This window comes from Frankliniella occidentalis, unplaced genomic scaffold, assembly GCF_000697945.3.
Source record: "Frankliniella occidentalis isolate FOCC.00 unplaced genomic scaffold, Focc_3.1 Scaffold8, whole genome shotgun sequence".
Lineage (NCBI taxonomy): Eukaryota > Metazoa > Arthropoda > Insecta > Thysanoptera > Thripidae > Frankliniella > Frankliniella occidentalis.
Window position 1 is genome coordinate 3,120,361 of NW_026267138.1, and position 11,487 is coordinate 3,131,847.

At 53.2% G+C, this 11,487-nt stretch overlaps 4 protein-coding genes across 7 annotated transcripts in view; 2 read left to right on the forward strand and 2 right to left on the reverse strand.

Annotated features, from left to right (window-relative positions):
- LOC113208484 (E3 ubiquitin-protein ligase HECTD1) overlaps positions 1-5,436 on the forward strand; it is a 35,128-nt gene extending 29,692 nt beyond the window's left edge. For 3 of the 4 annotated variants that reach the window (XM_052274712.1, XM_052274717.1, XM_052274722.1), the window contains 9 exons: positions 50-292; positions 486-655; positions 952-1,080; positions 1,263-1,532; positions 1,618-1,748; positions 1,828-2,078; positions 2,170-3,389; positions 3,477-3,718; positions 3,816-5,436. In XM_052274712.1, the coding sequence (XP_052130672.1) occupies positions 50-292; positions 486-655; positions 952-1,080; positions 1,263-1,532; positions 1,618-1,748; positions 1,828-2,078; positions 2,170-3,389; positions 3,477-3,718; positions 3,816-4,098 (2,939 nt within the window). In that variant the 3' untranslated portion in view covers positions 4,099-5,436. The remainder of the gene's footprint in view (positions 1-49; positions 293-485; positions 656-951; positions 1,081-1,262; positions 1,533-1,617; positions 1,749-1,827; positions 2,079-2,169; positions 3,390-3,476; positions 3,719-3,815) is intronic. The other variant, XM_052274715.1, reaches the window with a different exon arrangement.
- On the reverse strand, positions 5,432-8,038 carry LOC113208485 (fatty acyl-CoA reductase 1). The gene is made up of 7 exons (XM_052274740.1): positions 7,634-8,038; positions 7,309-7,560; positions 6,959-7,220; positions 6,689-6,878; positions 6,215-6,469; positions 5,888-6,142; positions 5,432-5,810 (listed from the first exon to the last, which is right to left on the reverse strand). The coding sequence occupies exons 1-7, from the start codon at positions 7,838-7,840 to the stop codon at positions 5,705-5,707; spliced, it is 1,527 nt and encodes a 508-aa protein (XP_052130700.1). The 5' UTR covers positions 7,841-8,038; the 3' UTR covers positions 5,432-5,704.
- Positions 8,039-8,487: 449 nt separating this feature from the next.
- LOC113208473 (uncharacterized) lies at positions 8,488-9,656 on the forward strand. The gene is made up of 4 exons (XM_026425482.2): positions 8,488-8,644; positions 8,732-9,022; positions 9,104-9,313; positions 9,392-9,656. Exons 1-4 carry the CDS (start codon positions 8,600-8,602, stop codon positions 9,563-9,565), a joined length of 720 nt encoding a protein of 239 aa, XP_026281267.2. The 5' UTR covers positions 8,488-8,599; the 3' UTR covers positions 9,566-9,656.
- Positions 9,657-10,095: 439 nt separating this feature from the next.
- Positions 10,096-11,487, reverse strand: part of LOC113208470 (uncharacterized) — a 2,627-nt gene continuing 1,235 nt past the window's right edge. The window contains exons 4-6 of the mRNA XM_052275514.1: positions 10,622-10,756; positions 10,405-10,508; positions 10,096-10,312 (exon numbers count right to left, since the gene is read on the reverse strand). Of these exons, the coding sequence (XP_052131474.1) occupies positions 10,096-10,312; positions 10,405-10,508; positions 10,622-10,756 (456 nt within the window). The remainder of the gene's footprint in view (positions 10,313-10,404; positions 10,509-10,621; positions 10,757-11,487) is intronic.

Consider the following 11,487-nt stretch of genomic DNA (forward strand, 5'->3'; position numbering starts at 1 on the left):
AGTCGTAACACTCAGAACACGTGTGCCAACCCCATGAGTGTGAGTGTGCCTAATCTAACATGTGCCGCACATACTCAATCAACCGAGCCGGTCAACCCAGTGGGACTCTTGGAGACCTTTGCCGCCATGGCGCGGCGGCGAGCGCCAGGCACGCTTGCTGGTGGGCAGGGCGGCATGGGCGTGTCCACATCGCCCTCCTGTTCGAATCACGCGCCTGGCAGCTCGCTGTTCCCACGAGGGCCCAGCTCAGTCTCGAGCTTAGTCCGGCTAGCGCTTTCCTCGAACTTCCCCGGTGAGTTATTGTGCAGTGGAGGTTGCGTGTGCTCGCTCTTTTATTTTTCTGAGAGTTAGTTGTATGGATTGAGCTTTGGCTCTTTTTATTATGTATGTGCTTTGTTTGGCTCAACTGTTGTTAACTTATTTTTTTGTTGCAAGTTTTGAAGTACTACCCTATCCTTTGTTATTTATTGATCCATGTTTTGCAGGCACCCTTCTGAGTACTGCTCAAAGCTACCCTAGCTTGACGGCCAGTAACCCGCCTGGTGGAGCCAGTGTTGGAATTTCAACAGCTGCTGGTGCAGGACCTTGTTTGAGTCAGGCTCTCACCATGAGTCTTACTTCAACAAGTTCTGATTCCGAGCAGGTCAGTTTGGAGGTTAGTGATTTTTTTTTTTTTTTTTTTTTTTCTATTTGTTGTTTTCTACCATTTCAAAACCCTGACAGTTCAAGTATGAGAAGTAATTTATTTTACAAGAATATGTTTCCCCTGTTATTTTTGTCATGCATGCTCTGTGATCTGTCCAATTAACATCACGCATGAGTAATTAAGCTGCCTTTCTTTTCCATTTCATTTTTGTACCCAAATTATATCTAATTTCCCCTCTTAAGATTTCCTATAAACTGATTGTATCGTGCTTTGTTGTAATTTTTCCCAATACCATCTCTCATCAGGACTTTTTGGAGAGTTGCCGTGCTCCAACACTGCTTGCCGAACTTGAGGATGATGATGAGATGCCAGAACCTGATGAGGATGAAAATGATGATGATGACAATGAGGATGATGACTATGAAGAAGGATTGGTATGTGTGCTTTCCCTTTCCTATTTTTCCTGCCAACTCTAATCTGTATGGATTGTGAATAACAGTAATCACTTAGATTTTCATGAGTCCTCTTGCTCGCTGCTTGTTTCTATGTTGAAACTACACACATTTCTTAAGATTTATGTTCTAAATATTTCAATCTGTGTTTCTGTTACTTGCAGGACGATGAAGCAGCTTATGAAAGCAGAAATGGCTGTGTAGTTAGTAGTGGTAAACGCCGAAGTTGGGATGACGAATTTGTCCTGAAGCGACAGTTTTCCGCCCTTATACCCGCTTTTGATCCCCGTCCTGGAAGGACTAACGTGAACCAAACAACAGACTTGGATATTCCTGAGCCAGAAGGGGAAGATATTGGACCACCGAGTGAAGAAACTGAAAATATTCCTCAGCCTAAACTTCAGCTTGTTCTCCGTGGACCTAATCTACCTGGGGTGAGTTTCATCTAAATTTATAAATTATGCCTTCATTTACAATTTCTAGGTATTGAAAAGTATTCATTTTTATATCATTTTAAAGGTGGCTGATGTTGAGGTTGAGCTAAGGGACCCCTCTTGGACCATCTTCCATGCAGTCCAAGAACTTATACAGTTGGCAGATCTTGGTTCTCGACAAGAGAAGCTGCGAAGGATATGGGAACCTATCTACACGTAAGCTAAAGCTTTTATAGTTTAACATCCTAGATTGTTTTATTTAAGTCATTTATATTAATGGAATTTTTCATGTCAGGATTGTTTATCGAGAAGCAAAGAAGGAAGACAATTGTGAGAAGGAGTCAAGTAGCGAAAACACTCCCATTGTCACCCTTTTCTCACGAGGCAACTTGAGATCAACGTCAGCCTCAACACCTTCAACTCCCCTGGCACCCCTTGGTTCCCCGTGCGGCACCATGGCTTGCAGTGTCGAAGACGTGCTCCAACTTCTCCGCCATCTTTATGTGATATGTAACCATCCCTCTCAGCCTTCATCCCCTCTCAGCGGTAAGTCTCCCCCTCAGCGAGCTGCTTCATACAGATAGCTGTGTGCCCTTTTATGCACGTGTCCTTATGCCTTCCTTCTTCCCCGTGGCAGATGGCGAAGGAGAGACCCAACCCACGCCCGAGCTCTTCTCCTCGAAGAAGATCACCAACAAGGTGATGCAGCAGATCCAAGACCCCCTGGTGCTGTCGTCGGGCGCCCTGCCCTCGTGGTGCGAGGAGCTGAACCACTCGTGCCCCTTCCTGTTCCCCTTCGAGACGCGGCAGCTGTACTTCAACTGCACGGCGTTCGGCGCGTCGCGGTCCATCGTGTGGCTGCAGACGCAGCGCGACGTGACGCTGGAGCGGCAGCGCGCGCCGGGACTGTCCCCGCGCCGCGACGACCCGCACGAGTTCCGCGTGGGCCGCCTGAAGCACGAGCGCGTCAAGGTGCCGCGTGGCGAGAAGCTGCTGAGCTGGGCGCTGCAGGTGATGAAGACGCACGCGGACCGCAAGAGCATCCTGGAGGTGGAGTTCCAGGGCGAGGAGGGCACGGGGCTGGGCCCCACGCTCGAGTTCTACGCGCTGGTGGCGGCCGAGCTGCAGCGCAAGGACCTGGGCATGTGGCTCTGCGACGACGACGGCGAGGAGTTCGACCAGCCCGTGGACCTGGGCGAGGGCACCAAGCCCCCCGGCTTCTACGTGCGCCGTCCCGCCGGGCTGTTCCCCGCGCCGTTGCCGCAGGACAGCGCGGCTTGCGACCGCGCCTGCACCTACTTCTGGTTCCTGGGGGTGTTCCTGGCCAAGGTCCTGCAGGACAACCGGCTGGTGGATCTGCCGCTGTCGACACCCTTCCTCAAGCTTATGTGCCAGGGCGACGTGAGCGCGCGCCGCCTCGCCCGCAACGCTCCGACCCACAACCAGGGCGACGAGCCCATGGACGTGATGACGAGCTCGCTCATCTCGGAGGAGAGCGAGAAGGAGCTCGAGTTCGACCCGCCCAAGGCGGGCCAGGGCGCCCAGAGCGAGGACAAGCCCTGGTGCAGCGGCATTCTCACGAGCGAGGACCTCTGCGAGGTGGACCCTGTCCGCGGCAAGTTCATGGCGCAGCTGGGCGAGCTGGCTCAGCGCAAGGTCCGGATTCTGCAGGACAACGCGCTCTCCATCGAGTCTCGCTCCCACCAGATGCAGAACCTGGCGCTGTCGCCGTCTCAGTCCTCGACGGGCACCGTGGTGCGCCTGGAGGACCTGGCCCTCACCATGACCTACCTGCCCTCTTCCCGCGTGTTCGGCTTCTCTGCAGCCGAGCTGGTTGCCAACGGCTCCGACATCGAGGTGAGTTAACCGGCTCTCGTCTAGTTAAACTTGAACCTCTCACCCGACCCTCATACTACAATGAATCCCTGTTCTCTTTCTAAACAGGTGTCCATCGACAACGTGGAGGATTACTCGAACCTCACCGAGGCCTTCTGTTTGGAGAAGGGTATTGCTCGGCAGATGACTGCTTTCTCCAAGGGTTTCAACTTAGTGTTCCCCATGGACAAGCTAAAGGCCTTTAGCCCCGAGGAGGTTCGCATCATGGTCTGCGGTGACCAAAACCCTCAGTGGACCCGTGAGGATCTGCTCAACTACACCGAACCCAAGTTGGGTTACACTCGTGATAGGTAGGCTATATCTACTGTAATTTTCTGCAAGAGAGAATTTTGTACGTTTTGTTTCAAGTCACTGACTGACTAATGCGTTCTTTTGTTTACTCTCCAGTCCCGGCTTCCAGCGTCTTGTGAACGTACTTTTGAAAATGTATGCCGATGAGAGGAAAGCTTTCCTCCAGTTCACAACAGGCTGTTCCTCCTTGCCTCCAGGTGGTTTGGCAAACTTATATCCTCGTCTCACAGTGGTTAGAAAAGTGGATGCTGGTGAAGGCAGCTATCCCTCTGTAAACACGTGTGTACACTACCTCAAGTTGCCAGAGTACCCATCTGAAGAGTTGCTGCGAGAGAGGCTGCTGGCTGCAACTCGTGAGAAGGGCTTCCATCTTAATTAGTTGTTAATTACAAAAGCCTGTGGATTGATTCCATTTTTTAAACAGATCTCATTGTGAAGAGTGTTTGTTGTTGTGTTCTGGTGGATATGCCAAGATGTGCTTCTAGGTGGGGATGGCATGGTGTGAGGTCAGGTGTGCAGTTTGTAGCTCTGCTATGAAGATAGCAATAGATTTTTTTTCTTTTATAAGGGATTACAATGTAGGGTATCAAATTGTGTAATCCAAAACTGCACAATCTATTATTGTGCAATAATAGGGAAAATGTTTGGTGGTTTTATTTTGTGTATTGTTTGTACTTGCTGAGTTCTGAGCCACAGTGTGAAAAATGTTGAATCTCAACATAAATAATTTTCCCAAAGAAATAGAATCAAAGTGTCAAGGTAAAAATGTTTTATCTTATCAATTTTTAAAACCCCTGATTTGTAGTTAATGTTGAAGCACAATGCTCATGTGTAATCTGTCAATCACAATGTTGTCGTTTATTTCCTTATTTTCTAAATAAATGAATGCTTGTGAGATTTTAGGCCGTGATATCGTAAAAATGTATTACTGTATTCAGAATAACTAATTATGTTTATTACCTTCTATAAGCACTTGGTTTGCAGGAAAATGTTACTAGTCTGTTTCCAATAGGCTCTTTCGCCAAAGACAGTGCACTCGAAAAGTGAATTGCTTCTCAGATAAGAGGCCGCTGCTTGCAAAATGATTTCAAGTTTGTGCCTTATTGCACATTAAAAACTGTGAATTCTGTTAAACAGATATTGTGATGAATGTGATCCTAAAATGGGAGCTACCTATGTATAAAAAAATACTACTGTTATTGTTGTAATAGAAATATTAAGAGGTTTACTTTGCCTAATCATTAATAATGACAAATTATGTTGTATATATTGTAATTTCTAGAATTAAATGAGCTTGTATTACATGTTTGTCAGTGCAAATCAAATATTACTACTCTTGGCGGTAGGGTTTTTTGTATGAACATGCCAATGGGAGACCTGGAACTTTACATTGGTCTCAAGCATTCAATGTTCTGTATCCTGTTGTCTTTTCTTTTTTTTTTCTTTTGATGATTTTATTTCCATCTTTGTGTTACTGACTATAACATATGTTTAAAAAAAATCAATAAGATAAATGCATATAAATATATATATATACCTATATTTGAGTATTCGAGTATATGTGTTAGATAAATCTATGGAGAGAGAAATACTTTGTAATATAATTTGCGCTGAAAGCATAAAAAAAATGTGATCACCTAACAGCTACTAAGAAAGATCTTTATAATTATATACTGTGGAAAGCATAAAGTTATAAAATATGTGAGACAAACTAGAAGTTTCTCTTTTTATTTGATTAATTCCTACTACTTACTGTTATTGGCGAACACAGATCAGAGCAACCAGGATAAATAAGTGAAGCTACCCACTGCACATGTCGCATGTTCACGCCTAAATATCAAAAATGTTTTTGATCTCAAGTCAAAATTAAAACACCGATTACATCCTCCAACTTGCAAACTGGACACTGACAACTGATGCTCACTCAGCCTCTCTTCTCCAGGGTTCGCTTTGGAGAGGTATCAGTTCAAAATGGACTTTATTTCTTAAAGTATATTACTTCTTAAGAAGAGAGCGCAAAACAACCGGTATGCCCATGTCACTGCGAAGTATAGTAATACGACCCTGGTACAACGGTCCAGCACGAACATCCTAGGAGAGGAAAAGAAAATGGAATTTATCTCGTGAACCCGCTCAATCGTAGAGATTAGAATGGTATCGGCACTTACGCTGTCTGGTTGCGCCTGGCCGCCTTGGGGTCCATGTTCTCCTTGAGGATGTGGCGACGCAGGTACTGGAGGTGCGTGTGCACGTACTCCATCTCGTCCACGTCCGACATGTCCAGCTTGAAGGTAGAGGCGTCCTCGGCGCCGAGCGACCCCAGCAGCGCGTAGAACTTGTCGTTCTCGAACACCCAGTGCGTGAGGGAGAAGTAGCGGAGGGAGACCGTGGCGCGGTATATCTTCCAGTAGGTGCGCACCAGCCTGTGGACAGGCAGACGGTGTGTGGTGTGGTGCTACCTGGACATCAAGGGCATGCAGGGAGAGTCTACTCACCAGGGCCGGCGGCTGGCCAGGATTAGCATTGCGTCGACGAGCACGGCGGGCAGGAAGTGCAGCAGGAACGACAGCAGGGTGAACACGGCCACGCTGCTGGTGGCCACGACGAAGGGGTGCCAGAGCACGCGGTCGTGCGGCGCCCGCGCGTTGGACTTGAGCGCGCACTCAATCGAGTCGCACACGCTCAGCGTCTTCCGGTGCGCCGCGCTGCAGTTGTACACCCGGAGGCCCGGCGCCTCGCCCGCCGCCGACCTGGAGGAGAAACGGCGTCACGGTGTGCTGTGCTTTCCCATCACCTCGCTCTCAGGGCCCCTGCCAACCGTAGGGTAGGCCGCCCGCCCAGCTCGGCTACACTGAACAACAGGTATTTGCCTAACTGCCAGGCGCTTTCTTCCCACGACAATCACAATCGCACCCCACAAAAGCCCTGAAAGTCCCTTTTCATCGCTTCCCTTGCCTCCTCAAGCTTACCTGACTATCCCTTCGCGGGCCGCCAGGATGATGCCGTTGACGACCATCTCGAGCGGCACCATGTCGATGACGGCGTCCTTGTCGGCCAGGGCGGTGTGCACCAGGCCCTTGGTGATGCCGATGCAGAGCGCGAACGGCCCGTTGAGGTTGTTGGTCCAGCCGGGCATGGGCTCCTTGATGGCACCGACCACTGGGCGGGCAGAGAGGCGAGCGTCTCCTTCACAAGTCGAGGGAAAGCCCAGGACATGCCTTGGGCGGGTTGCACAGTACCTATGGCGGGGCGGAAGACGGCGATGTTGAAGCGGTCGCTGTGGTCCTTCATGATCTGCTCGGCGAGCGCCTTGCTGAATGTGTACGTGTTGGGCTGGTAGCCGCGCGCCACCCGGGACTCGAGCGCCTCCTCGTCGAGGGTCTCCGCCAGGCTGATGATCTCGCGCCAGTCTTCACGCGTCTCCGCGGGCATCGGGTACACCCGCTCCTCGATCACGTTGGCGTGCGTGTTGCAGTACGTGGTAGACACGTGCACCATGACCTGAGCAGCGCGTGCCAGAGCAAATGTGACAACAATGAGTTGGAACTCAACCCCAAACCCAACTCATTGACCTCTGACTCCGACCTACCTCGAGGCGCCGCATGCCGCTTGCCAGGGCGGCCGCCTCCCTGGCACCCCTGGTGTTGAGCAGCACGGCCCTCTTGAGCGGGTCGTCAAAGCGCACGGACGCGGCCGTATGGATGAACACCTGCACGTCGTCCTGGAGTCTCGCGCGGTCTTCGTCGGCCAGCCCGAGTCCCGTGCTCGCGCAGTCCCCAGCCACGGCAGACACCCGCTCCAGGCGGTCACCGTAGCCGGCGGCTCGCAGGCCGTCGAATAGCTTCCAGAGGACAAAGTGTTAGAAACGGGGCCGGCGGTGAGCTCTCGGGCTGGAGACTGTATACAAGACTCACCGGTTCCTTCAGCATCGCTCGCAGGCGCTCCTCGGGCAGGGTACCCGCTTTGCCCGCCCGCAGGAGCACGTACACCTTCCGGATCCCCGGGCATGTCCTCAGCAGCTTCTCCAAGAGGCCCTTGCCCACGAAGCCGGAGCCCCCCGTCAGGAGTAGCACCTTGCCGTCGAACGCCTGGCTCACACTCAGGATGGGACCGGCGGCCATGGTGGATGCAGAAAGGAAAACACGCGGCGTCTATAGACGTACGCTACGAGGGTTCGCAGGGCTCCGCTCCAGGCTCTGCTCCAGGCTCTGCTCCAGGCTCTGCTCCAGGCTCTGCTCCAGGTTGCCGTTGGGATGCTTCGCGGTGCGTCCGTCGCGCGGTGCAGACGACGTGCGACAACAACGACGCCACAAGACGGATCCCGCTCGCGACGCAGCAGGCCAGGGCCACGGCCACCCCTACCCAAAGTCCCAAACCGCATCGCCACGACCGCGAGCGAAGGCAGCTGAACCGCAGATCAGGCGTTGGAACGGGAAAAGGGGGGAGGGGGGCTTCCAGCGAGGACCGATCCGAGCGAGCACTTGTGTCACCGTGCCACTTGGCATTGCGTATCACGGCAATGCAACGCTCGTCTTCCAGGTCAGAGCGACTAAGGGAGTGTCTCGGAAGACTTAAAGTGTTAAAGACCGGTAAAGACTCTTTACACGCACGCGCCTTTCCTCCTCACGCACGAAAGAACCACACTCTAATCCAAAACAGAACCTGCTCGTCGCACGTCTAGACAGGTGCAGAGCGTATGACTTTTCACTTGCGCGACGTAAACGCGCGCAGCTGAGTAAAGAAATACGCCACGCGACAATCGTCCGATTCTCTTATTTGAGCTCAATGTGCGACCGACGCCCGCTCTTATAAGTAGGCACTAGGTGTGCGCGCGCCGCACTTACCTAGTAGGTCTTGAGAAAAACGACGCCGGTACAAACATGAAGCTGCTCATCGCCGTCCTCCTCGTCGCCTGTGCGTTCCAGGTAAGCTGGTCGTCATGACGGTGCACCTGGCGTCCCCTCCCCCTCCAAGTTTTACACCATGTACTACATGCTCAATATGCCCGGCAGGCCGGCGCTGTCCCCCGTGACAGGCGTAGCATCGCCAGCGCGCTCCGCTCCGGCGTGAACGCGGCGCGCACCGCGGCCCAGGCCGGCCTCAACGCGACGGCCGCCGCGGCCGACCTCCTCGGGGCCGCGGCGCGCGGCGGCGTCGCCATCGGCGAGAAGGCCACCAACACCGGCCTGTCCCTGGGCAAGAAGGCCGTGGCCACGGGAGTGTCTGCCGCGACCGGCGCCGTCAAACTCGTCGAGGGTGCGGCTGACCGTGCCCTCGACGCCTCTCAGAACGCCGTCGACAAGGTGAGGACGGGTGTTTTTCATTGTCTTCTGGCTCTGTGACTCTCTCTACCCCGAACGGGAACGGATTGCTGAATGGTCCAGACGGCGACGGCCGCCCGCGATGGCATCGACGCCGTGCAGCAGGCCGCCAACAAGATCCACCTCGACACGGTAGCCCGCCTGGCAGCCACGGCGGCCCGCGCCGGCGTCAGCGCCGTGGAGGGTGTCGCCGATAAGGGCATCGCACTCGGACAGATCGGGACCGACGTCAACGCCGGCCTCGCCAACGTGGCCATCAACTCCGTCGACAAGGTGAGGCGATTGCACCGTCCTCGAGACCGTCTTGTACGTGGCCCAGACCACACTCACGATCGGGCGTGCGTTCCACAGGTTGCAAACCTCGGCATCAACACCGCACAGAACGCCACCAACGCCGCCTTCGACCTCGCCCGCACCGGGGTGGCGGCCGGAGAGTCCGCCGTCGCTATTGGCCGCAGCGCTGGACTCAACGCCACCAACCTCGCCGCTGACGCCGCTATCAAAGCCATCAACGTCGTCGGTTGATCGCGTCCGTGTCCCTTGCACTTGATTGAAATGCTACCGTGTGATGGCAAAAAAACAGAGTACAAATAAAGACCTGGGTATCAGTCTCTTATGACGAATTTGATATCTGAAGTGTGTGGTTTGAAGAATCGGATAAGAGAGGACGTTGCAGTGTTGCGGGTTTGCCTGCTCTCTCCGCCGGCAAGTCGCCACGCCTCCTGCAGCCCAAGAGCACGCAACTCAATTACAGCTCTGCAGCCTCTGTTCTGATGTACCCAGTACTTCTTTTTGTCCTGCCAGCTGCTCTCGTTTTCAGAAAAGCACTATAGTATTCTCAAAAACGCTATGAACTGCTATACTCTTTTGGCGTAATGTATTATCATTTGTATAACTCTAGTCTCCTTCACTCAACGCTCGATCTCGCCAAAACTACGGGTTGCTGATTATTTTCTCCGTGTTTTAACTCTTTTGTTTACTTTCAATATGGTTATCCGTGATCATGAGTCAGTTACGAAAAAACAAAACATGGTTGCATGTTTATTGTTTATTAGTTAAAGCCAACGAGAAATCAACACAGCTACTGTGGCCAACAGCAGGGAGCTGGTGGCCGCGGCTGCGCTGCTGGGTTCCGGGAAGGGGTCGGAGCCGGCCTCCACCAGCGGCACCTTTCGGGTCAACGCGACGGTCTTGAAGAAGGTCCAGGAGTTCTTCGGGGTGCGGGTGAGAGTGCCGTTCTTGTAGTCTACTGAGACCAAGCCCCAGCCCATGCTACAGGAAGACCAAGCGGTAAGTTACACAGGCTGAGTGACAATACCGTCGTTTTTCACCCCCTCGGTAGGTTACACGATATATGTACTCACTCGTAACTGCCGAACTCGAAAGTGTCGATGAAGCTCCACAGGGTGTAGCCAATGACCTTGTTGCCGTCCTCGTTGATGCCAGCAGCCAGCTCCCGAAGGTACGCCTGAATGGTAAGGTGCACAGGTTGGTGGTGAGTGTTGAGTAACGCCAACGCCTCCGCTTGTGGGCTTTGTTGCGCAGATTTGCGCCCCATGCAAGAGTTTATGCGGTACTTACGCTGCTGTACACGGCGCGCGTGTCCCAGTCGTCGACATCAGATCCGCTGGCGAGTCCGTTCTCCGTGAATAAGACTGGTATATCCCATTTCTTGTTCACCCATTTAGGAATCTCACGAAGGGTCCACGCACCCTCCTATAAAAAAAACAAAAGGCAAATAAGATGCTGACACACTACTTCGGCATTGTCCAGGAAGTAGGTCCATTTTTTTCTCAGACTAATTTCGACAAGTTCCGGGGGCTTGGCGCCTGCGAGGCTCGGGATAGGCCAACCCGCAGTACCCGCATGCACTGCAGGCAAGATATTGCCTGCCTACCAGGCGCCATGAGAGCTCGCAGAGGCTGAACTTGGAGGGTTCGTAACGGTCAATGAAAGACGCACTTTCTGGATGATCTCTCTCGTTAGATGCATTTTGGTTACAGGGAAGAACATGAGCTGCACACCTACCGTGCTAGCGGTGCCGTGACCACCGCCGCCACCTCCGCCGCCACCGCCATCAGGGGGGCCTGGGGGACCATCACCGCCGCCGCCACCGCCGCCATCGGGAGGCCCTGGAGGACCATCACCGCCGCCGCCGCCACCACCATCGGGGCCTCCACCACCGCCATCGGGACCGCCGCCGCCACCACCAGAGGCACTGGCGTTGTTTCCACCGTAAATGTTAACCCCCGCAAAGTCAATGCTGTCTGGAAGAAAGGTTGGAGGTCAACGGTCTACTCGAGTGTTGAGGATTAGTTGAATAATTGGAAAGGGGGAGGGGGTGGGGTATGCTATGCAAGATGTGGCTGCCTGCAGCAGGGCCGGGCTGGAGGGGAAGTTGGCACCCGCACAACGCGGACCTTTGGCCGCGGTAGTCTTAAAAGGGG